Below are 25,501 nucleotides of genomic sequence, written 5' to 3' on the forward strand. Positions count from 1 at the left end.
AACACTAACATTTTTTGAGGAGAAACATGTTTATTCTCAGCTAGACATCGACTACATTAGAAAAGAGGAATAGTGTTCAGTTGGTGAATACAGTATTTTCAGTGTAGTGCTTGAGAATTTTTGAGACTTTTGAGGTTATGGATCGCTTTGGTCAGGCGATGTCAGTGTCCGCCGACCCACATCAGTGCAGGGCTGTCCCAGTAATATTGTGTCGAGGTGTGGACGGAGCCCGCGGTGGGGGAATTGAAAACACGAAAACCAATATATCGAGTTGGAAGCCTTGGGAGTGACTGTCCATCTTTAGTAGCGCCGAGGCAGAGATGACGAAGGGCGAGTCTTGGCAGAGGGAGGGACTAGCTGAGACAAAACAGACAGACATTAGGGGTGTTAACGACAAGTCGGGTTTAGGAGATGCCTGAAAACAGATGCTTGTGCGAATTTATCATTGTTTTCAAGTACTAGCTTATCAATGTTTTCAGATCTCTCTCTCTCTCTCTCTCTCTCTCTCTCTCTCTCTCTCTCTCTCTCTCTCTCTCTCTGCTATGATACTTCCTAATTACTTGAAATAACTTAGGTCTGCAGGTCTTAACTTACAGAGGCTATCATTACATAATTTGATCTGCTTAAAAGACCAAGTTTCTCTCTCTCTCTCTCTCTCTCTCTCTCTCTCTCTCTCTCTCTCTCTCTCTCTCTCTCTCACACACACACACACACACACACACACACACACACACACACACACACACACACACACACACACACACACACACACACACACACGATTGTTTACAGAATAAGGTGAAAAACAAGGTTAGGCCTGATGGGGGAGAATCCTGACAGAGCCACACTCACGCTCGCTGAACTAACCTCCACCCGGCCTTGCTACACTGTCATCACCTCGCCTCTCCACTGTACGGCATGTGTGTGTGTGATCATGCTCTCAGCCCAGACTCGTCCTTCGCCTCCTCGCCTCCGCCACTCTCTCGTCGAGCCCATGGTCTAGGTCAGTGATTTTCAGCCTTCTTGTACTCATGGCCTACATTTGGTATCCCTAGATATTCATGGCCTACTGCCCTTCAGAATCGTGTGGTGGTATAATTATTTTAAACCATTTTTATATATAGGGTACATATATTTTTCTTGTTTATTTTATTTTCTGTTATTTTCTTCATCTTCCGTGGCATGGCCCTCCCTTGAGAACAGTCCATGGCCCACAGGCTGAGAACCACTGGTCTAGGCTCTTGTCGAACGCATCAGTATGAAACACGCCAGCCCCGATCCTAACTTTTTAACCCCTATTTTCTATTACGGAGGAGCAAAATTTTGATAGGAGATGAAGTTTCCATTATTCTGAAGTGTCATTTAATCCGTTGAGCGTAACACTTCTCCACAAGCCGTGAGGTCCTTCCCGCTGGTTTTAGGGACGATTTTTTTTAACTTCATTTGGTATTTTGTCCCGCGTTGCTTCCAGGCTCCTGCGAGGATGTTTTACTCGGCTTGTGCTGTGTCAAGGGCTAGCCGCGCCCACTGAATACACCAGCTCGTACCGCAAGCACTACAAGGCACTGTAAATCGAAAAGTAAGCGTATACAATATTCTGGATGTGTTCGTTGTGTGTATTGTACCGTGTGCCACTCACCGCTGTTTCAGATGTGCGCCATTACACTTGTGGCGCACGTCTCTTGTCATAGTTATGATACTTTTGTTGTTACTCATATTATTATTATTATTATTATTATTATTATTATTATTATTATTATTATTGTTATTGGTTATATTTCCACCTTTACTAGTGATGCCGTTCCCTGGGAGATCAGACGCCACTCGGGGAACGAAGCAGGACGGGTAAAGTTGTCCTGGATTGTCACTTATTATGCGTGTCTCGTACTATTCGGCGGGTGCAAGTTTTGTCGCCGAGGAAGTTCTATAATGAGAAATGTCTGCCTTGGGAGGTGAGGTGTTTCTTTGTCTGTTTAGTGACCGTTCGTCTTTCTCGCTACTCGTCATTTGACGCCACTATACGCATTTTGCATGCCCTTTCCCCCTCGCCTGAGTTGTCTATGTCTGCTGCCTCTGATCAGATTGTTTGGCTCAGCTGGTGGAAGGCAGACGAGACATAGCGAGTGTCCACCGTGTCTTGTTTTCTGTGCTGTCTTTAAATAAGCTCACTTTTTTCTTCTTTCTTTCCTTTCTCCGTTTTGCTAACGTGTTGTAGCACAAAAAAGGTATATATATATATTTCAACGGAGCAAATATTTGGCGTCAAGTACTACAAATGTGTATAATGACGTTGGCCTTTAAATTACTTGTCCTTTATGACCGTGATGCTACTCGTTCCATCGTAATTATGTTTTGTGTGTCGCCGTGTTGTCGTTTGCATCAATCACGACTGCAAATGTGTGCCAATCAGTATAAGCTAAAACTCCATTGTTGTCAGGTGTGCTAATTGTTGGTGAAGATATGATGGTATGTGACGTTGATAGTCTATTTTATCCACAGTTATATACTCGAGTAAGACAGACAGTGTTGATACGAGCGTTGTGAAGAGTTGTCATGGAGAGGGTATATCTTGTTCCTCACGTCACGCTACCCGCCACGTGTGCCAACGCTCGTGCACACTTGTAATGCTGTAGTCGTTGGAACTTCTGGAATATATATTTTAGTGGAGTGTTGATTCAGGTTTCTCATTTTTTCCTTTAAGTGACGAGGTACCAACACTATCAGATGTCTTCCCTTTCATTCTGAAGTCTAAAGGGAAATATACTGATTCTAAAACATCAAAATCTTCCTCGATAATGTTTAAGAAAGTGGATATTTGTGTACGTCGTCGAGGCCAGACCAAACAAGACGGCAACATGAAAACAGACTTAATCTGTTGGTGTCCTGAACTGCGCAAATGTGAGGAAGTTTCCGTCACAACAATCTGTTAATTGTAATGAGTGGTGGCTGGCTGCGAGAGGAATACAAATAGGATAAATGCAGTGCTGGCAGTGCAGCCTCGACAAGGAGAGAAAGGAGTAAATGAAAGCACTTGTGCATGTATTACGAGAGAGAGAGAGAGAGAGAGAGAGAGAGAGAGAGAGAGAGAGAGAGAATTATAAGAGAAGAAAAGTATGGATGGGGTATAATTGAAGGTTAAAATATGTCTTCAGAATGTGATTTCAAGTTACTATTAGAAAATGTGTGTGTGTGTGTGTGTGTGTGTGTGTGTGTGTGTGTGTGGGGCATCCAAGGGGTCTGGATACCTCTCCCCCCCACTGATTAACTGATTAACAATTATTCTCATTTACTGAGTGTATTCATATTTCAATTTGTAAAGGGAGAAGAAAAAAAAATTCAATCACATTTTAGTCTTTGTGTAAACGAGTTTGTTTACACAATGAATAATTTCAGAGTAGAGTTGACACCTTTCATGCATTGCCAACTGACGAAAGAAAACTACCTAGGTAGATTCTTCATTCCCTTTGTCCACAGTGAATCAGTTTTTATTATAATACTTTTTTCAATATCAATTTAATCTCACAAAATCAGTTCATGGCCAGGTTTATGAATTATTTATATTAGGAATTTACTAAAATACAAGTTTATATAGCTAAGCACAGTAAATTGATTTAATATAGAATGCTGGTTTGCTTACATGGCCACCACGTCACCACACGGTGCAGAAAGGTTGGTGTGTGTGGCTCCGTCGAGAATCAGTCTAAAACAATGACATGTGTCTACAATATGAGTTCAGGAGATCGTGGATCAAGAATGAGAACTTGCTGCTTTTAGGGAAGTGTCAGTTCACTGCAAGGCTCGGTAAAGAGGAGCTATGTAGCGATTGTGGAGGTTGAAAGGTGGCGCTGGTGTGTTATTCACCACGGTCGTCTGCTGGTTACCCAACCAGCCTTTCCCCTACGGAGAGAGCTCAGAGCTCGTTATGTGTCTCACTGTTTCACTGTTTGATCTGCTGCAGTCTCTGACGAGACAGCCAGACGTTACCCTACGGAGCGAGCTCAGAGCTCATTATTTCCGATCTTCGGATAGGCCTGAGACCAGGCACACACACACACCGGGACAACAAGGTCACGAATTCCTCGATTTACATCCCGTACCTACTCACTGCTAGGTGAACAGGGGCTACACGTGAAAGGAGACACACCCAAATATCTCCACCCGGCCGGGGAATCGAACCGCGGTCCTCTGGCTTGTGAAGCCAGCGCTCTAACCACTGAGCTACCGGGTGTGTGTGTGTGTGTGTGTGTGTGTGTGTGTGTGTGTGTGAGAGACTGTAATTTACTTCAGTTTATGTGCTAATGATGTTTCCAAAGACATTGCATTATGAATGGGCCGTGTCATCAACATTTAGGGCCGTCTTTGAAAACATTGAGAGGTATAAAGAGGTCGATGGAAGCACCTGCTGGAGTGGTGGAGCATGGGTGGTGATGTCCTGAGCCTCACACAGCATGGCACTGACGGCAGGACGGAAGGTGAGCACAAGGGACACCACTCTACCACTTCTGCTGCTGCTGGACAACGAGATTAACAACAAGTGTGGCAAATGTGACAGTGAGGTGAGGGACAATGATCGTGTTGTAGCCTGTGATATCTGCGAGAAATGCTTCCACATAGGCTGTCAAGGTAGGCCTAAACAAATTGTGTGGAGACGACCGTGTTTGTGTCGTCCTGACGACTGACGCTCCTCCTCACATTTAGTTACAATACAGTTATGACACTCATCCGAGAACTGTCACTTTGGCGTGACAAGATAGTGGAGAAGGCATGGTAAGACCTGTCAGCATAACCCAGAATGCCTAATGTGGGATAAAGGTGTGTTATCTCAACGACTAACTCCCGAGCGCCACCGTGAATGTAAACAAGGGAAGAGGGAAACTGAGTTACGTGGTCACTCAAATAATGGTAAATGATGGAATATGCTGTGGTTACTGGGGTCACTTTTAGTATGAAATTGTGAAGGACTCCCCGATGAAGAGGCTCGTATGTGGAAAAAGTAGAAAAACGTGCAAAATTCTACTACTCTGTAAGAAATGGTGAACATATTGCTGAACAGTTTATGAGCATTATTGGCCCACTGAAAGACCAAGTAGAAAGCAACACAAAGAGAGTTGAAGACTTTTAAACGAGGCTGTTCAGACAAGAAAACAAAGAGAGCCGTGATGCAGAGCAGAGAAAGAAACAACCAAGGCAGTGAGTGAGCTAAAGGACGAAATGAAAGAGGAACTGCAGTCTGTACTCCAAAGGCGAGATGGACTACGACATCTCGGTATCGCCCAAAATAAACAGGTACAGATAAAAGTTAAGGTTGTGCTGGAGGAGGAGAGGGATAATAAGTACCAAGCAAAGAACCTAATAATGGTGGAAAAATGCCTGAACCTGACACAGATGACAGTGGGGAAGGCCAGGAATACCAACGCCAAATCAACTGTTCCAAGGATCCAAATTGTACAACATCCTCATAACTAGGATGATATCAGGAGGAAACTCTCTGAATTAAATGACAGCAAATCCCTGGCCAGACAAGATCTATTAAAACAGTGTGCTGACATACTTTGTGTCCCACTTACAGACATATATGCAACATATCTGTGGACTGGTGACGTCCCACTTGACAGGAGGAAGGTCAACATATCACCTATATACAAGAAAGGAAGCAAGACAAACCCACCCAGCTACCAAGGAGTGTCACTGACCAGCACAGCATCCAGTCATGGAAATCATTATGCAGCACCTCACGGATCATGCATTGATAACCGACCAACAACATGTATTTTGGAAAACAGGAGCTGTCTCACAAATATTTTGTGTCATCTGGATGACTTAGTATGTTGCATCCAGCTGCCTCCTCCACCATCAAAGTACTTTCAGATATTTTTGATGTGATTTTGTTAATTTCTGACCTCTTTTGCAATACACATTACTTGATTTAATGCTCCCCCTCCCAAAACCTTGATATCCCACAGGTTCCCGAAGATCATTGGGAATGAGAGGTAGACATAAGTTGGAGTTGAAAAAAACAGGCATAACTCGAATTTGTGACAAATGATATACGCCATCAATCAATTCGTTGCATTTCTCATCAGAAAAACATGAATCACATCACAGATGAAAATTGACCAATTTTTTCCTGCTGCATTGTCCTTACTTTCATTCCCATCATGTTGTTTTATACTCTAAACTTCTTGCCCAGGACTCCACCACCTTTAACTTGTGACAGCAGCTGATGTTCACTTGACAAGACAATCTGTTGTTATCTGCCTCACTTGTGCCTTTCCAAAGAATACATTCCACTTGTCTCGTGTGTGATCGCATCACATGACAGTGGCATGGCATATAGTATCGTCGTGGCTTTAAGCAACAACCTCGGCCAACTATTTTTTCTCTTGACCCCTACCATCACACAGTAGAAACAAGAGAATGGTTGTGGTCCCTTGCACCTGCTCCAGTGATTCAGTCACAAACCACAACCGAGACCAGCCACTCTGCCAAAAAGTTTACTTGGAGACACACATCAACCTGGGAAGAATGCATAAGCTATACAGCTTCTCTACCCTGCACCACAAGAAAATGAAGATGATCTCTGCATGACGGCTTTACATCTAACCTATTAGTGTCTCCGTGGGTTGCAGCAGTGATCAATGTTCAAACATCCAGTAGCTCCTGCAAAATTAACTAGAGTTGAGAGGTGAATGTAGAATATGACAAGGTACAGTGTTATAGTTGGTGTTCTATAGGCCAGTGTTCCAGAGGGAAGCGTTCCAGTGGCAGTTTCTCCACCAGTCTGGACAAGAGTGACATGAGGCGCTAGCATGAAGGCGGCGGAGCTGACGAGGCAGTGTCTGGAGGTAGCACATGCCACCAATTCATTGCCAGGTACCGTTAACTTATTTTTCTGTATCGTTATTCAGAATGTAAAGTCCCAGATTTCACCAGTACAGGTTGTCGTTGACGTATCCAACTTATGATAGAGAACATCACTGCTTCACTTAACTTGATCCCATGTGAACCTTCCAAGTGATGTAACTAGACAGATGTGCTGCTCCTGGTGTTGCCCACAGACGAGTGTAATCTTAGTGGTGGTCATTATACGGCATCATATGAAGGTAGATTAAATTAACAGAAAGCAAAAATAAATGTATGATTGCTTACAATTTATTGATTTAATTTTTTCATAAGAAATATATGTGATCTGTAAAATCATTATTACCTTCATTTAGATATAAAAGTTGTGGGTGGTTCAAGATATATTAGTGACGGTGGATGTCAGGTAGAGTTCTCACAGTGAAGGTGGATGTAAGATAGAGTTCTCACAGTGAAGGTGGATGTAAGATAGAGTTCTCACAGTGAAGGTAGAGTTCTCACAGTGACGGTGGATGAAATGTAGAGTTCTCACACATTTCAGTCCCACAGATCCTGGCCACATTTATAGTCAGTCATCAGCAAGGAGTGGGCAGTTGTAGCAGTGGGGCCAATCTTTCGGAACCACTGGTGAGCATGGAGGATGACAACCGTGTGGCAGGACAGCGTTCACACAACACTTCTGATCAGGTGGTGAGGTGAAGAGGGAGATGTTGAATATATTCCTTACTTCATTAGTACTTCCTACTTCATCTTCATCCAATTTCCCCACCATTCTCAGATTCTCTCTCTCTCTCTCTCTCTCTCTCTCTCTCTCTCTCTCTCTCTCTCTCTCTCTCTCTCTCTCTCTCTCTCTCTCTCTCTCTCTCTCTCTCTCTCTCTCTCTCTCTCTCTCTCTCTCTCTCTCTCTCTCTCTCTCTCTCCTGGGCAATCAAAAAACTGTCCTGCATGAAAGTGGGACCCCCATTAAAATCTAGAGAAAAGGGCACATGACCAGCCAGCACTGAATATAGATATCAGCTCACACTGTCACATTGTTTGGTTTTAAGATAAAAACATACATTAAGTACTCACCTTGTATATTTAAGTAAAGTAATGATTACTCAACATGTGCTGTACATATAGTTTTTTTTGCATCATTAAATAAAGTTATCTTTCTTTGGCAGCCCCAGCTACACAGCGAGAGGTGCAGTGTGTTTGTTTTGCGACTAATTTGTAGGTGGAGCTTTGGTGTTTGAACTGTGAGTACCTGTGGTTTGAGAGAGAGAGAGGGGAGAGGATTACATTTCAGGAGGGGCTGTAGGTGTAGGGAGTGACTGAGGGTTTGTCAACATACTGTGGGGGGGACATTCTGTGGGTCCCTGTGAGATAGAGAGATGCTTTAGCCTGGGATGTACATAGTATTAAGTCTAGTGTTATCTTCTAAAATTGTTAGTTTATTGCTACATTATAAATGTAAGGGGAAAAACTTTAAGACAGCTCACCAATGATAAGGATGAGCTTTAGCGTACATATTAAACTGCCCCTTGTAATATACAACCTGTCATAACCACCTGTTTAAATAAAAAAAAAAGAGAGAGAGGAAGAATGGTCTCCGCCGCTGATACCACCCCAACTGCCACTCTCACAGTCCTGTCTGCCAACATTCGTGGCTTGAACCAATGTTGGACAGCTAACACATATCGCCCTTGAGAAACACACCGGACGTAGTAGTGGCGGTAGAGACTTTCCTGGACGACAGCTTTGTCACCACCTGCGACAGGATCATCGGCTACTCCCACTGGACGAGACGGGACCGCCGCGGTGGGCAGGGAGGTGGTTTAGCTGTGTATCATCGTGAGGGCCTCCACAGCGACGCCCTGACAGCCAACACACCTGACGTGATGGAGATGATGTTTTGCATCATACTCGCTGATAGGGGCGCCCTGCTTCTGTGCGTCATGTACCGACTTCAGTGGCAGGGAAGCTAGCCTCTCAACTACCTCACTGACAACCTGGGCAACATCATGGTGGCTCACAACTGTCAGAATGTAGTGATTGTGGGTAACCTCAACCACAATATTGTGCTGAGGGCATTCATTGAGCTGACAGTGGTGCAGGGACTTCACAATCATGTTGACTTCCCTACACACCAACGTGGAGGATCTCTGGACCCTGTGCTGACGGACCTGGCAGGTGACCTGCCCACTGAACTTCGTGGTTACCTCTGACCATCTAGCAGTCCTCTCCACCATTAACCTCGCCCAAGCATTTGAGGAGGACCACTGCAGGACCATCTGGCTGTGGGACCACACCAACTGGGCAGCACTGGACGTGCCCAGCGGAATAAGGCGATGCACCGAGCTGTATGCAAAGATATGACGCAGATCACGAAATGGGCCAAAGCAAGATGGGAGGACAACAATAGGAGGATGTTGTCTTCCACCCAGCTGGACCCAAAGCTGTGGTAGAGCTTGGTGAAGGAGAAACAAGCGTCACTTCCCGCGATTGTGTCCCGGTCCTCACTAAGTCATGTGGGAACCTGACTGTCATCAGCCAGGAAAAAGCAGACTTGCTAGTCCAAGTGTTCAGCGGTAAGATGAAGGATGCCAGAACCAGACAGGCAGCCACCACCTCTCCCACGCGTTGCTCCCTCAAGCATTGAGAGTGTGGTCATAATGGAGGCTGCTGTTAGGAAGCACCTGAAGGCCTCAGGTCCTGACAGTACAAGTCCTCACCTCCTCACACACTGTGGTGATGAGCTCACCACTCCTCTCGTGTTTTATCTAACGCCAATGCCTTGTGTCCTGCCTGGTGTGTTTACAACGTTGAGGGAGAAAGTGAATCTGCTGGTTGAGCATTTCTCCCTCAAGATGACTATACCAGACCCCACTTGCCTTCCTCCCTCACCACCCGTGGTGGCAGGAGACACTCTGACCTCACTCACCACCACTGAGGAGGGAGTGAGAGCTGCCCTCACCAAACTGGAGGAGGATAAAGTAGTGGGGCCTGATGAATACAGCCCTTGCATGCTACGTAGGTGTGCTACGGAACTGGCACCCCCTCTTACACTCCTCTTCAGGGCCATTCTACATCATAACAGGTGGCCTCGAGCTTGGAAGGGGAGTCACGTTATTCCAGTCCACAAGAAAGGCAGCAAAAGCATGGTTGAGAATTACTGCCCTGGCTCCCTGCTGTCTGTAGCAGGCAAGGTGCTGGAAGGTATAATCACCGCCCAGCTGGAGAGTCAGAACTTCCTGAGCGCCAGGCAATTTGGATTTAGAAAAGGTTGCTCTGCTGCTGGTCTAAACCACCTACTCGTCAGTGAGTGGAGTGATGCCCTGGACCAAGGGCGGTATGGCATGCTGTCTTAGTGGAAAAGCTGAGTGCCTTCATAGTGGGAGACAAAGCTCTGGACCTGATGCATGACTACCTGCATGGGAGGCACTTACAGGTAGTGCACAATGGACAGGTGTCATTATCACATGACATTCAGGCAGGTGTGCCCCAAGGCAGCGTGTTTGTACTCGGATCCCTTCCTAACAAACACTTTAATCTCAGCTCCATCCCTCAGTCCCTCAGACTACATTGTACTTACCATTCATACACCACAGCCTCCTCTCCTCTGATACAGTTTTAAATAGCTGCTGTTGTACATGACTGCAAATTTTAATCTACTGCAGGGATGACACATAATGGAGGTGTGAGCTGAGACCGATTTTGTTAAGAGGGAAGTGTGAGCTGAGACAGATTTTGTTAAGAGGGAAGTCTGTTGTGTGTGTGTGTAGCACCTTTCCAATGTCACCATTCTTCCTTTCATCCTACAGATCCACAATTGCATATAAACATGTTTTGTTGTCTGACAAGAAAAAGTTGCTTTATAAGGTACATTAGCTCTTTCTATTATCAGTAAGAATTATTAGTGAATGATTTGGAGTGAATGTGTGTGGAGTCATTTACTCTACTTTAATGTTGCTCTCTATCTCTTTTTCATCTGCCCAAAGTTAGTTCACAAACCAATCACACATCACAACCCCCATCCCTTCCCAGTAAACTTGCAGCCTCTCAGCCTCTCATCTTAATCCCACAGTATGTTTATATAACACCTCATCTATTTTCCATGGAGATAATAGTGTTGGGAGCAGTGGTGAGAAATATCTGCCAAGAAAGGAGAGATGGTTTGGCTGGGAGCTGTAATGTACATGTACTTTAATTTGTTGGTGCTCTGCTGTGTTCATTCAAAGTAAGTACATGTAAGTACTAGTCAAACCACAGCTCCCGGCCAAACTATCTCTCTCCTTTCTTAGCAGATATTTGTCACCACTGCTCCCAACACAACTACCTCCATGGAAGATAGCTGAGGTGTTACATAAACATAGTGTTGCTGGATTAAGATTGAGAGACCACAAGATTTCTGGGAAGGGAGTTGTGGTGTGATTGGTATGTGAACTTACATTTAGGAAGATGAAGGGATAGAGAAACAACATTAAAGTATAGAGTAAATTACTCCACACACATTCACTCCAATTCATTCACTAAGAAAATGACTCCACACACACACCTAATTAACATGAACAATAAATACCAAAAAGTAATATAATGCACTGCCATTACCAACAATCACGAATATTTTCCTTCTCAGCTCTGACACTTGTGTAGCATTTCAAACCCCACTACCTTGATGAAAGACAAATGTAATCAGTAAACTGAATGTGTAGGAAACTTATCAAAGCATCTTTTTAATACACCACAAACTTGCATTTGGAATCAAGTTGGTCCTATAATATATCTAACAACTTTATAGGAAACATTATATACTGTGTTATGTTTTCCTCAGTATATCATTGATAAATTTAAAACTCTTAACATTTAAAATTGCCTGAAAAAAAGCTGCTTAGGAGATTGGAAGTGCAAGTTTTGGATAATGGTCACAAGTGACGTCACAGCTTCACAAACCAGTAAGGTGGCTAAATTGCTGCAATTAATTTCTATTTTGTCATATAGTAATGATTTAACAATCTGTCTTTCAGATGACCATCCCTCTTCAGTAAATATATCCACAGCTTCACAAACCAGTAAGGTGGCTAAATTGCTGCAATTAATTTCTATTTTGTCATATAGTAATGATTTAACAATCTGTCAGATGACCATCCCTCTTCAGTAAATATATCTATCTGTTTATCACTGTGTTTTGTTTCACATCTGAAACATTCAACTTTGCACAATATTCACAGAGTGACTTGAAATCTATGAATTTCTTGTTTTCTTATTCATCCTGCCTTGTTGGTTTTCTTATTCATCCTGCCTTGTTGTCTTCGGATCTGGTGTTTATATTATTTGCCGCCAGGGAAGGCTTCAGTGTCTTCTAGGAATGAGGCCAACATACTGGAAAACAAGACAACGTATGAGATGGCTTATATGAAGTGTCCTCCTGGTGTGAGGATAACAAATAATGAAAATAATTAGACTGTACATTAAAGGAGGCATCTATGATAAATGACATTTGAGCCACTTAAAAGAAATGTATACACAAGTTTTGAAATTGGTGAGACCATCATTGTGAAGTTCAAAGGGAGAGAGGTGGAGACAATACGGAACAAACAGGTACATCTGAGACAACCATGAATATAACACAAGATATGTGATGCATGTACACACACTACAAGTATTATAGGGAGGTTATAGGTCTATTAAGAAACACCACAAAGGAGACTGTTTAAGGGGATGAGGGATATCCCCTTAGAGGAAACCTGATACTAGTATTTAAATTGTATAGGGGTTGTAACAAAGAAATGAGCGAATAATTGTGATTTAGCCGGGATAGAACCTGAAATAGTGGATTTAAGCTCGAGAAATTCAGGTCTTGGAGAGAAAATGGGAAGAAACTGGTTCTCTAATAGAGTGGTTGATGAATGGAACACACAGTGGTCAAGTTGTTTGTGCCGAGTCAGTAGGGAGCTTTAAAAGATTAGATAAATCTGGATGGGGATGATAGATGCAATTCGGTAGCTTTACTCATACAGGGACTGTCACATGTAGGCCTGGTGGCCTCCTACAGCTTCCCTCTTTTTTTTCGTTCTTAGGTAATACTGTAAGTAAATACTGACCTGGTAGTTGCAGTGGTTCCTTTGGAGAGGAGTTGCAACATCATCGTCATCTGCTCTATGCTTCAGGCTGCACAACTACTTGTGGATGTCACTGGGATGAACAACACAAACCTGCGGGTTGGTGACATCACTGGATGATACCAATAAAAAAAAATAAATAAATAAAAATAAATAAATAAATAAAATGGTGTGTAGCTTACTGGTACATATTCGGCAACATTTGGAGTCAACTTTCCACCCAGAAGTCACATTGACTATTCTTACTTGTGTGGGACTCATATATATATATATATATATATATATATATATATATATATATATATATATATATATATATATATATATATATATATATATATATATATATATATATATATATATACACACACACACACACACACACACACACCACACACACACACACACACACACACACACTACCTGTACACACAACAGAGCAACACACACACACACACACTACCTGTACCTTTACAACGCACAACAGAGCAATACACACACACACAGACACACACACGCGCAACCGCAACCTGTACAACGCAAGACAGAGCCACACACACACAGAGCGGGAAGGAGGGGGCCAGGTCTGAGACTAGAGCCCATTAATTTTGTTCAACACGATCAATAATTTTTTTGAAAATATGAACCACTTTTGCACCACATCAAAACTCAGCAACACGCTGAAATAATATGCATATTCTATATATGTGTCACTTTTACACTATTTAACGGCACTATAAAATCACAGTCTACACATCACACTTGTCAGGTGGGAAACACACTTTACAAATCATAACCTATCTTTTGAAACCATTCACACTTCATTATAAACTGTAATAAAATATAATAAGCATACAGAGATGGAACATTTGGAGAGGATATCTGGCGCTTATTTAGGCCATAATAAGCTACGTATTGCACCCAACAGAAGCATGGAAAATACTTGAAACAACTAAATATATCTGGGAACCAGAAAAAAAGTGACTTATCAGCCCAAATAAACAAACTGAAAGCAACAGGAAATAATACCAGAATTCATACTACTGGGAGGGGAAGAGCAGGATGGCGCCGGCTGATGACGTCACGCGGGGAGCGAATGACGTCACACGGAAAATGGCAGATGACGTCACGCGGAAAATGGTTGATGACATCACGTGGAAAATGGCTGATGACGTAACGCGGAAAATGACTGATGACGTCACGCGGAAAATGGTTGATGACGTCACGCAGTGGCCACTGCTCTCCCGCTTAGCATCTTAAGGCCTTCACCATACGCAATTTAGTCAATAGCGGGTATATTTCGACAACCAACGTGAAAGATTAGGGCAGCGATTCCACTGTGACGTGTCTGACATATTGGTGAAAGATGAGAGAGATAATGGCCCAGAGAAAAGTACTGGGTCAGTGGTCCGTTCGTTTATTTACTAGTTATTTTGGATTTTTACGTTTCCAACAGGCGTTAGTTCAGTGATATGTTGTCCTGGAGGTTCGCAAGGCAGGGCTGGAGTGAGTGGGGACGAGTTGTGATGGTCAAGTATTGTTTTACTTACAAACACTGATGTGAGGGTCTATACGTGGTAACACAATTTGCCTTGTTTATTGATCTGTGATGCTTCATTCGTTGTAGTTTCGTCCTGGGGGTTGGCAACGTTAGGCTAAGACATAATACCACTGTGAAATATATATAATGAGTTATACATCAATACATATTACTTGCGTTTCCTGATGGACACTGTCCCGGGGCGGATGGACCTCCTCCCGCCTCAGCATCTTGTCACACCGCCTTAATTAAATGTCTTCAACCGTGTAAGAATAGTTAAACTTTGCTTACTGAGAGACTACTAACACACTATTCGGTCTAACCTCTCAGTGCTTCACGTCCTGCCAGCGTGGAGCCGCACAGCTATATACAAAGTTAAACTAGGAGTGGGAGTAGTCAGTGGTGATTGGCGGGGCGGGGCGGCCACTACGGAGCGAGCAGGTGTTCCACCAAGTTAAAAGTTGTCACTTGCCACAATCAACACTATTATTGTAAGTGTGCAAGAAAGAGGCTTTTAATTAAATGTAGCAGCTACTAATCCGACCACCTGCTGCCGTAACGAATGACTTAAGGGCTGAATGAATTAATCTGGAAGGTGGATGGATGGCTGGGTGCCGAGGGTTGCGCTGTTGCCCGGATCAGCGTAACCAGTTATCATATTAACTAGGTTTTTCTATACAAGAGGGAAACTAGCCAAGGGCAATAAAAGACTGAAAAAAGGCCCACTTGAACTGCAAGTTTCCTAAATGATTGGTAAAGAAATTACCAAAAGACAGAAGCAGGCAGGGATTTCCAGAGTTTACCAGAAAAATGTATGGATGATTGAGAAACTCATATATTAGAGAGTTGGACAGAATAAGGATGAGAGGAAGAAGAAACCCTTGTGCAGCGACGTCGTAGGAAGAGGGGAGGAATGCAATTAGGAAGACCAGTAGAGCAGTTTACAAGAAAACGGCGATAAAAGATAGAAAAAGATGCAACACTTCAGCGGTGAGAAAGAGGCTGAAGACAGTCAGTCAGAGGAGGGGAGTTGATGAGACGAAAAGATTCTTGATTCCATCCTATCTAATAAAACTAACTTCATAGAAGCTGTTTTAGCAAGACATGAGATATGAAGTTTGCAGTTAAGGTTATAAGTAAAGGACAGACCGAGGATATCATGTGTGGAAGAGGAAGACAGTTGAGTGTCATTGAAGAAGAGTGGATAGTTGTCTGGAAGGTTGTGTCGAGTTGATAGATGAAGGAATTGAGTTTTTGAGGTATTGAAAACTTAAGTTTTCTCTGCCCAATCAGAAATCTTAGAAATATCAGAAGTCTGTTGAATAAAGGCATCATATAGGGCCGATTCTTTGTCTTTTGCACATGGATGGAAAGAGACAGGCAGACACATTGGATATATGCTTGCTTGATGGTTGTTCTGAACAGTAAGGAACCAGCACGGTTCACCTATATATACTACCTATCTACGCAGTAGTATGAAAATAATTCTGGTAGCAAACTTTCATATAATAAGTTAATTTACTATTAGTAGTGTTCCTCAGGGTTCTGTCATGTTTCCCACGCTCTTTCTATTACTCATTAATAATCTTCACCAAAATTCTAGCCCCATCCACTCTTATGCTGATGATACCACCCTGCATCTTTCCACGTCTTTCAGAAACGACCAATCCTTCAGGAAATCAACAGATCACGCAATCACGGAATGGTGTGTGATTTCATATCACTGGGCATTGAAAAAAAAAACATCAGTCAATGAGATTTTAATTCTTTGTTCCTTTCCATGTAATAAACGAGAGAAAAAAAAATTGCCATAATTCATCCTAGAAACGGCCTGATGTTTTTTTCAATATTGTATCTATTTCGTATTAACACCATTAATAAAAGGTCTGTATGATATATTAAAAAAAAAAAACTGATGTGGTTTGCGTAAGTCAAACCATCAATTTTCTTAGTTTTCCTCTAGTGATGAAAAAAGAAAAAAAAAAAAAAAAAAGAATTTAGCAGTTATCCCTAATCTTTACGCAGAGCGGTCATTTGAGATAAAAGAAAACGATCTTTTAAAAGGATATCTTGTAAAATTGAGTTCGTGCGCCAGTAACCCAGCCCAGGATGAGGCAGTAGACACCTGCCGCAACGATAATTACTCCCAGTGAGGTCTAATAGAACTGGTTTCAGAGGGTACTGTGAACTTATCATTAAAGCCAGCTGTGACCACACTGAATGTTTCGCTTTGTGTCTCAAGACAATGGGGCAGTCACAGCCTGCCCTCTAAAGACAACTCTCTTTCTTCACACAACACTACATGTACCCACACACGTACATTCTTCACTCAAGATTTAGAATTGGAAAAAAATATGATGAATCTTATACCAGCCCTTTCCTTTTTACTTTTCAGGAAAATGATGCTAGGATTAACTACAATCTCCTGCGATTCCTGGTTTCATCGATAACTTGATAGGAAAGGAAAACCTTAATATTTCCTTGGCCACGCACTAGTATAGCGAAATGCCAGTATTTCCTCTACCCTTCTCTTAATGGTCTAACATAACCCTTCGAACTCCAATACACTGCACTATATAGTGCATCATATACAACATTATATAGGCCCTGCTTCTATCGCTCTTCTATGCGAGCCATGAAGAGGACAAAAGAATGGAACGTGAGAGTGTTTCGAAGAACAGCTGTACTTTGTTTGGATGAAATATTTGTTCGTTGGTGAAGAGGTGATGGAGCAGTGATGGAAAGGTCATGGACGATGGAAGGAATGCCTGGCAGGTTGAAAGAAGAGGTTCGTAATAGGAAGGAAGAAGTCTGGAATTTGTCCCGTCGTCTACTGGTACGGAGGAAGGAAAAATGGAGGTGGGGGGAAAGAGGAAGCAAGAAAAAAAAAAAAAATAGATAATGGTGGCGGGTTGAAGGAGCTCTTCCCGTGCACCACCGCGCCAGAACCTAGTATTAGCTCTCCTCCTCGGTGTTTACAGCCACCACCTGCAATTAATCTCGGCTTGCGGTAGGCTCGGCGCTGACTGATTACTTCCTGTGCATCATGGGCCTCAGTGACGCTAGCTGAGTATGCTCCGTCACGTCTGTGTCTGTCCTGCTCTGACCCATCTCACTTCGCCCTGACGCCTCTCATCATGCGTGTCTGTCTGTCTGTGTCTGTCTGTCTGTCTGTCTGTCTGTCCTATTCCGTCCTATCCTCTCCCATCATGCCTGTCTGTGCCTGTCCTCCTCTGGCCCGTATTCTGAAACGCTTTGCTCTCTCACCATCGCTGGTTTCCAAAGGCTCCAGTTGAAGATACTCGCGTTTTTAAAGGTATCTTCATGTTTCTAGTTGTAGATTGACAAGATTATTAGTTTATTAAAATGAGAAACTGTACTGAAAACCGGCTAGTTGTCTCTGTGGCCTTGCAACATTGTCACAGTGTGAAGGAAGGCGTTTCTAAATAAGGACATCTGTTCCATCTCGCCTTATCCATTGTTTACTCAGGATTAATGGCGAGATCAATGGATTATGGGAAAGGTTTGATCTTATTTGTGGGTAAGTGGATAAGCTGGTCTGAGGGATAGATAAAGGTCTCAATATCTGGTCTGTTTGGTCTTGGAGGCGTCAGTCGTGAGAAAGTGCTGGTGATAATGATTTAACTGTTCCGCTTCCCACCTATGATAGTCAACCACATGAAAACCATTTTCTATTTACTTTTTGGCAATGGAACTTCTTTAGTCGTTGATTAGGCTCTTTTGCTTCTTCCCTCCCCGCGGCCCACTAAAAATATTACGTGTAGGTACATCATACGGGGCACACTGAAAGTTTTATACTATAGTAAGTACTCTGTCATACGGGGCCCACTAAAATCATTACTAGTAGGTACTCTCATATGGGGGCAACTAAAAATATTACTATAGTATGTACTCCATCATATGACACCCACTAAAAATATTACTAGAAGGTACGCTATCATACAGGGCCCACTGAAAATGTTATAATAGCAGGTACTCTGTCATACGAGGCTCAATGAAAATACCACTACTAGGCATTCTGTCATATCATTGAAGACAGGTGCAGGTATTTATGTGAACGGGTTACTCTAGGGATTATATTCACACTAACTGATGAATCTCTACCACCTAAAGTTAGAACATATAACTGGCCAAATGAACCTTCACCATCTTAAGTTCATTAAATCGTTATTCTATTGGCCCTACTCCCATTACCATCCATTACTATCGCATGAGTCTTGCCCTCGCTCCCAGACACCAACACCTCAGGATGTAGGGGTGGACCAGATCCCAGGGACTGCACCTTTCTTTGATTTACGATACACGTTAATAAGCGCCTCCTTCAACAGTGCTCTGTGATATTGTTAAGAGCAGAGGTGGAAGAAAAGTGGGAGAAAATATTGCAAGTGATAGTAAATTTTGAAACCCTTTCCTTAATCCTCTTTCTTGCCTTTTCTCGTTTCACAGAATTATCCAAATCCTAAACAACAAACAGGTGCAACGCCAGGTACTGTATATACACTCACCGGCATCCACGTACACCGCCACACCGTCCTTCTCGTCCTCCTTTTACTCCTCCTCCAGGTCTTGCTTCGCTTGTTGCTGTAGCTTCTGACTGCCGAGTGTCCCTGTCAGTGTAATGATCGGTTAATGGATTCAGCATAAAGGATGGTGGAGAAAATCTGTCGTTAAGTGCTTCGTTGTCAAGGAGAATAATTGTATTTTTTTCTTTTCTTTTTTTTGGGGGGAGGGAGAACGCTTTACATGTGGTATACAAGAAATGCTGATGACAATCTAATGTTGACGGAGGGATGCCAGGAAATATGAAATACGAAGAATGATAAAATAGAAAAAAAAAAAAAAACCCACACACGCATGGACGCACCCATCCACCTACACACAATTTCATCCCTTCAAATCTCCATCACCCATACACACTTTCTTAACAAACGGTACACCTTACCTGTCGTTCCCAGAAAGGTATGCTCCTCACGGCCGCATCATCCCCACACCTTCCCTTCCTACACCACCAACACCAAGCCGTGGAATCCGCGGCTGGTTTGGTCAAGCAGAGACGCCACCAAGGAGCGGAGTCTCTCTAGGTCTGGTGGTGGTTGGTCATGGTCAGACTCACGTGCTTGTCCCTTGCTAACACCCGGACTTCCCTTGGTGGCTTCAGTTCTTGTTAGATTGTTTAGGATAACGGTGACGGGACCTGCGTGGTTGCTGAAGGTATCTCTGACTTCCTGCTGCATCGACACGATACTTAAAGGATTAAGACTGGGATCGTGGCTATGTTGGTTGAATAAGAAGATAACAGGACCTGCTGTCTTGCTGATGTCAGCGGCGGCGGCCTTCAGGTGATCCACGAGCGCAGTCTGGCAGGTGATGTTGGTAATGACGATCAGAGAAGCATGTGTAGCGTTATATCTAGGAGAGAAGTGGAGTTTCTTGCAGGAGCGTCTCAGCGTGTCCTCGAGTGACGAAAACACATGTGAGCACTCCTCGCGGCAGGTAACGGCACCAGTGAAGGGATCTGAGGAGTGAGCGGCCCCTGCAGTGTGATGTAGTTGAGAAGAAGCAAGTGTGCTGCACACCACAGTAGTGTGGCGGGTGAGGCGTGGAAGAAGGACACGTGCTACCTCCAAGTCCTTCTCTTCCGTCACCTGAAGAGAGAAATTTTGTACAGTAGAACGTTTTTGTAGAATATCAGCATCAAGTGTCGCACAATCGCATGCTTTTACCGCAACCATTTACAAATTGTTGCCTTTCATGATAAGACCAGCCACAGAAAATCAACACCAAAACTAAACTGATCCCTCGCCCACTCCGCAGCCAGCATTAGGTCCTCACGCCCTGCATCGTGACCATCTTACCTTCCACAGCTGTGGCGTCCCAGGCACCAGCTTAGCCTTGACCCTACAGTGGCGCAGGGCCAAAGCCAGGCACTCTGTTCCGTGGTCAGCCTCCTCGTCACTGCATCTGCAACCACCAACACACTTTTATAATGGTAAATTCTGACTAGTACATCATATATTTACACACACACACACACACACACACACACACACACACACACACACACAATATCAATCAATCAATCAATCAATCAATCAATCAATCTCAATCTCTCTCTCTCAATGATTGAAATCAATCAATCATTCTCTCTCTCTCTCTCTCTCTCTCTCTCTCTCTCTCTCTCTCTCTCTCTCTCTCTCTCTCTCTCTCGATAACACCGTACTTATCCTCCAATCCCTCTTACTTTCGATAAGCGTCGCGCAGCACGCTGAATCTGAATGCCTGGGGCATCTCTGAGTTGCGGTACAGACTCCTGACCAGACTCTCCTCAAGGAAGTCCTGGGCGTCGGGCATCACCACCGTGGACACCAAAGACCGCACAGCCCCTGCTGCCCCGTGCCGCTCAGCCATCACTGCCACCTGAGGGATTGGGGGAGGGGGAGAGGAAGGAGAGTGAGACACTGGAAGGGTGAAATATGTGGATGAGAGGAGCGGAAGATTGCATGAATATATAAATGACACTAAATATTAATTTTCTTCTCCAAATTAAAGTTCTCAATGCAGGAAACAACTGTATAATGGACGTTTGGGGCCAATCAGCTCCACGGCTTATCTCCAAATGTCATAAGCCATCTACAGGAAGTCACAACAAACACACTGATACTGTCACTAGCTACTCCGCTCTCCAACACCAGCTGAACACCGCAACCTTAACTCCTTCAGTACTGGAATTTTTTTTTTATCAAGAGTTTTGGGTACGATTAGACGATGTTATTTACATTATGAACTGCTTATGGAGGTCAGAAGATGAATGGCCAGTCTTCACTATTTTAATCCTTACACAAGTTTCTGAAGCTGTATCAAATCACCAAACAGTAAGCAGAATGAGTAGGAAAACGCAACATGGCATTGAAGGGGTTGATTTTCCTCGTCCTTAACCTTAACCACCATGAGGAACTACCGCCTTCCATCGCCCCAAGCCATTACCCATCTGGTGCAATAGACTATACACTTGTTCAAGCCAGTGCCCTTCACCCCCTTCTTCCCTCCAGCCATCCCTGTTCAATGAACTCTGCCTGAACTCGTCCCTCCGACCTTCCCCAACTCACCTGTGCGAGGGTGTGGAGTGGCACAAAGGGCCGCGCTCCGTCGTGCACCACTACTACGTCAGGTGGGACTTCCTCCGCCGCCAGCGCCTCCACTCCCATTCTGATGGATCGGTGCCTGCTGCCTCCACCCTACACCATACAAAAGAGACTACGGTAAATTTGCAGTTTCAACCAGTTTTCCTCATGAACCCCACTAACATTCAGGGCCCTTCCCCTTCCCTTCCGCCCTTTGCTGCACAAGGTAAACTAATATGACAAATTTCTGTAACCATCTAACCAGCCGGGTGTGTGTGGTGGGGGCTGTACATCGTACTGAATGACTATAGTACAAATGCAACTAATGATGAAACTCAATGGTCTTACAGCAAGTAGATTAACTATACTATACTCACATCTGCACACGAGGCTACAGACAGACAATCCAGGTGCACTTGTTAACAAGGCCGAATGGTTCTTTGCAGGACAATCAAGCGGGAGGTAAGCCTGGTCTGAGCGTCACTTGTTATGGCGCAAGCACGCTTAATGTATGACACAAAAACAGCTGCTAGTATTGCCTTCGGTCTGACGTTAGCAAGCAAACGATCAAAATGTGTGTGTGGGTTCCAGTCTACTGACACGGCTCCGGGGGCGAAGGCCGGCGCTTCTAGAATGAAGAGGCGGTGATGATAACGAAGCAGAAATTGTTGGAACTAAATATTTATGAAGCCCCGAGCCTTTCATTCGTTCTGCTTCACTTATTCATTGTACGTTACTATGCAATCATGGTTTGCTCCCTCATAAGCAATGTTACACTAATAAAGTTACGAGAGAACATTATGTCATGTCGATGATACGCATTACACTCGCGTTGCCTTCACTTAACATGAAAAATTGAAGGAGAGCGAGCTGACAAATGTTCATTAATGCCGCTCCGGAACAGCAGGCTCGCCCAGGAGTCAAGCCGCAGAGGAACTCAATTAATATTTAAAGTCTTGACATTTTCAGGTTTAGTGTATATCCAAACCATGTTAAAAAAATGAGGACATCTTACCTTTTTAATTCATATTTAAAATATTTCTTCTCTTCCAACACACACACACACACACACACACACACACACACACACACATACACAAAGCGAACAGCTGTCTGGCATTTACCAAGATGCTTCATCATTACAATTTACTCCATTAACAACACCTGTCATTTCATTTTTAGGATTTACATCGCTTCATGTTGATATTGCCTGTTGATAATTCGTATTTTTTAATGAATCTTCATTCTATAGCTGTAATAAATTGAAATATGAAGTGGATTTGACGGTTCAAGGCTTCTTGAGCAGTTGTGTGATCGTGTGAGGTCTGTTTGTCGGTCGGGTGAACCTGAGAATCTGACTAGCATCTGTAAATTCAAATACATTTAATCGGGCTTCTGACAACACTGGAGAGGCGAACAGATTCTGTTGAGATTCATGTTACGTACTTATACACGTCCCCTCTAGCTCTTGTTATTTGCGGTGAGCTCCTGTTTCCTCTAAGGGCACACACGTTCAGTTGTTGAGAGCTGCCCGCCTCGTACTCAAGGCCAAATAAAGAGATAAATGAGCCAACTCACCCTTGTCTCTCCAAGCAACGTTCTTCCTCTCTTCTTGTTAAACCAACATCATTCGTTCTCCACGAAGGAGACATGTTTGCTGTATTGTAAGGCGATCCAGTGACATTGTGTAGCTTTACAGTGTACCCTTCCAAACCCTTGAAGCATAAAGAACATAAGGATGCTAATAAAATGTCACAAATTAGATGGTGGAAATAGTGAGGCAGGATATTATGTACTCCAGACACGGTGCATCGTCAGACTTATGCAATGCCACGTTGCGCTGACAGAAGAAGTTAATGATTCGCAGAGGATGTTTCGACACCTCACACGTGTACAGAGGAGGCGCTACCACTCCTACAAATTAAATAGTGGTAGAGAAGACTGACGGAGTTGTTGTCTTTGCACTGGCTGCTTCAAATTTTAAGTACACCTTAGTAACAGAACGCAACTCTTGTTTTGTGGTATTTAGACTGTTATCCAGAAAATCTAAAGCACGTAAAGCTTACTGGCATGAATGTTAGATTCAGCATACATACACTTACAAAATATTCAACGCCAATTACTTCCAAGGATTCAAGGCAGAACGTCTTTTAATAAACTGGGCAATACGAGGTAAACAAGATATCCGATCATGAAAGAAAACAAAAGACATAAGAATGACCAGTTTAATCTTTCAACGTCTGGACTCATGACAGCGAAAGTCTCCTTGGTAACAAGCTGTAGCATCTGATAGAACAAATTGCAAAGAATGACTTGCTTTAATTCAATGTCGCTGCTAACTTTGCCAACACTCACCATTATCTTAAAACTTTCCTGCTGTACAAAGCCGCGCCGTGTTCAAGGTGTTACTTTCCCTTCACCTGCTTTCCCTTTCATTTTTACTCACCTGTATCACTGTGACCTTAGACAGCGCCGCGCCCTGCACTACTTCCCTCATCCTTGCCAGGTCATCAGCCACCACCACCACTCGGGACACCCATTCCACACTCTGCAGCGCCTCCAGGCAGTACGTCACCAGGGGCCGCCCGCACACCTGCCAAAGCCCAGCAGGTGGTGAGGACTGGTCTCGTAGATACTTAGGGTATGTGAGGAAGAATGCCGTAAATCCAGAGAGAGAGAGAGAGAGAGAGAGAGAGAGAGAGAGAGAGAGAGAGAGAGAGTATATAATATGAATGGATGCGAACACGATAAAGTCTATCTATTAATGTGAAAGGAAAACGGAAGTCAGGACCAGAAGGGACACACACACACACACACACACACATTCTTACCTCAATGTACTGCTTCGGGGTGACGCTTCCCATCCGTTCACTGGTGCCCGCCGCAGGCACTACGGCGGCCACCCGACCCTGCGGCTTCTCCATTCCCTCGGGCAGTGTCTTTGTGGGAGGTGGGCCGTGGGGTGAGGGGGAGACCGGGGCGGATGACTGATGGTTTTCCTGCAGGTGCATAGAACCATTGTTAGCAGGGAATTGTTTCGGGGTGAGCGAGGAGTCCTTCTTTTGTTCATTGTTATTCCTTTTGTGTAGTTTACGTGTAAGGAGAAGGATTGATTAACCCCTTCAGTACGGGAACGCGTTTTTTCCATGAGTTTTGGGCATGATTAGACTATTTCATTTACAATTGGGAAGGGTCTATTGAAAGAGATTAATTGCCAGAGTCATCACTATTTTAATCCCCACATAAGTTTCTGAAGCTCTATAAAATCACCTGATAGTAAGCAGAATGTATATGGAAACGCGTCATGGTATGTACTGAAGAGGTTAGGGAAAGGAGGATATGAAGTAGAGCTAGTGGTGGAGGATATGTATAAATAGGAATAACTGGAGGAGGAGGAGGTAGAGTAGAAAGAGGATTGCAGTGAAGGAAAGGGAAAATCGCCCCGATAAAGTAAGAATACCTAAAAAAAATAGTAACAAAATCGATAGAAAACAGGTAAGAATTGAATAGGGACCTTGAGTGACTCTTGCAAGCGTGTACTGTCCTTTAAGACACACCAATACTGTACTGTACCTATCACTTTGACAAGAAGGTTACTGTACTTAATATTTTGACAGGAGGAAGGCTATACATCAAGTTATCTATCACATTTCCTTTCTTGTACAGATTTGCCTTGTGTCTGTATCTCTCCTATCTTGCTTCCTATCTATTCCATTACAAAATACAAGATTGTAATGAGTTTTTTTTTTTTTCTGTGACCGTTTCTTATTATTTTCGTTTGTTCGTGTGATTTTCTTCCCTACATTCGTGCAAGGAAGCAGGATCGAATAGGCTAACGGTATGCTGCTGTTTGTGAC

At 43.6% G+C, this 25,501-nt stretch overlaps 2 protein-coding genes across 8 annotated transcripts in view; one reads left to right on the forward strand and one right to left on the reverse strand.

Annotated features, from left to right (window-relative positions):
* The window catches only part of LOC123498903 (neurensin-1-like), a 379,401-nt gene extending 376,727 nt beyond the window's left edge, over positions 1-2,674 (forward strand). For all 4 annotated transcript variants that reach the window (XM_045246442.1, XM_045246445.1, XM_045246443.1 and 1 more), the window contains one exon: positions 1-2,674. This exon is cut by the window's left edge and continues 197 nt beyond it. In XM_045246442.1, coding sequence (XP_045102377.1) covers positions 1-2 — 2 coding nt within the window. In that variant the 3' untranslated portion in view covers positions 3-2,674.
* Positions 2,675-7,136: 4,462 nt separating this feature from the next.
* The window catches only part of LOC123498515 (D-ribitol-5-phosphate cytidylyltransferase-like), an 83,199-nt gene continuing 64,834 nt past the window's right edge, over positions 7,137-25,501 (reverse strand). For 2 of the 4 annotated variants that reach the window (XM_045245689.1, XM_045245690.1), the window contains exons 2-10: positions 24,476-24,643; positions 24,091-24,237; positions 21,630-21,758; positions 20,765-20,940; positions 20,379-20,484; positions 19,466-20,168; positions 19,029-19,130; positions 12,945-13,055; positions 7,137-12,222 (exon numbers count right to left, since the gene is read on the reverse strand). In XM_045245689.1, the coding sequence (XP_045101624.1) occupies positions 19,524-20,168; positions 20,379-20,484; positions 20,765-20,940; positions 21,630-21,758; positions 24,091-24,237; positions 24,476-24,568 (1,296 nt within the window). In that variant the 5' untranslated portion in view covers positions 24,569-24,643 and the 3' untranslated portion in view covers positions 7,137-12,222; positions 12,945-13,055; positions 19,029-19,130; positions 19,466-19,523. Of the gene's footprint in view, positions 12,223-12,944; positions 13,075-19,028; positions 19,131-19,465; positions 20,169-20,378; positions 20,485-20,764; positions 20,941-21,629; positions 21,759-24,090; positions 24,238-24,475; positions 24,644-25,501 lie in introns of all 4 variants that reach the window. The other 2 variants (XM_045245688.1, XM_045245686.1) reach the window with 2 other exon arrangements.

Source organism: Portunus trituberculatus, chromosome 48 (genome assembly GCF_017591435.1).
Source record: "Portunus trituberculatus isolate SZX2019 chromosome 48, ASM1759143v1, whole genome shotgun sequence".
In the NCBI taxonomy this organism is placed as follows: domain Eukaryota; kingdom Metazoa; phylum Arthropoda; class Malacostraca; order Decapoda; family Portunidae; genus Portunus; species Portunus trituberculatus.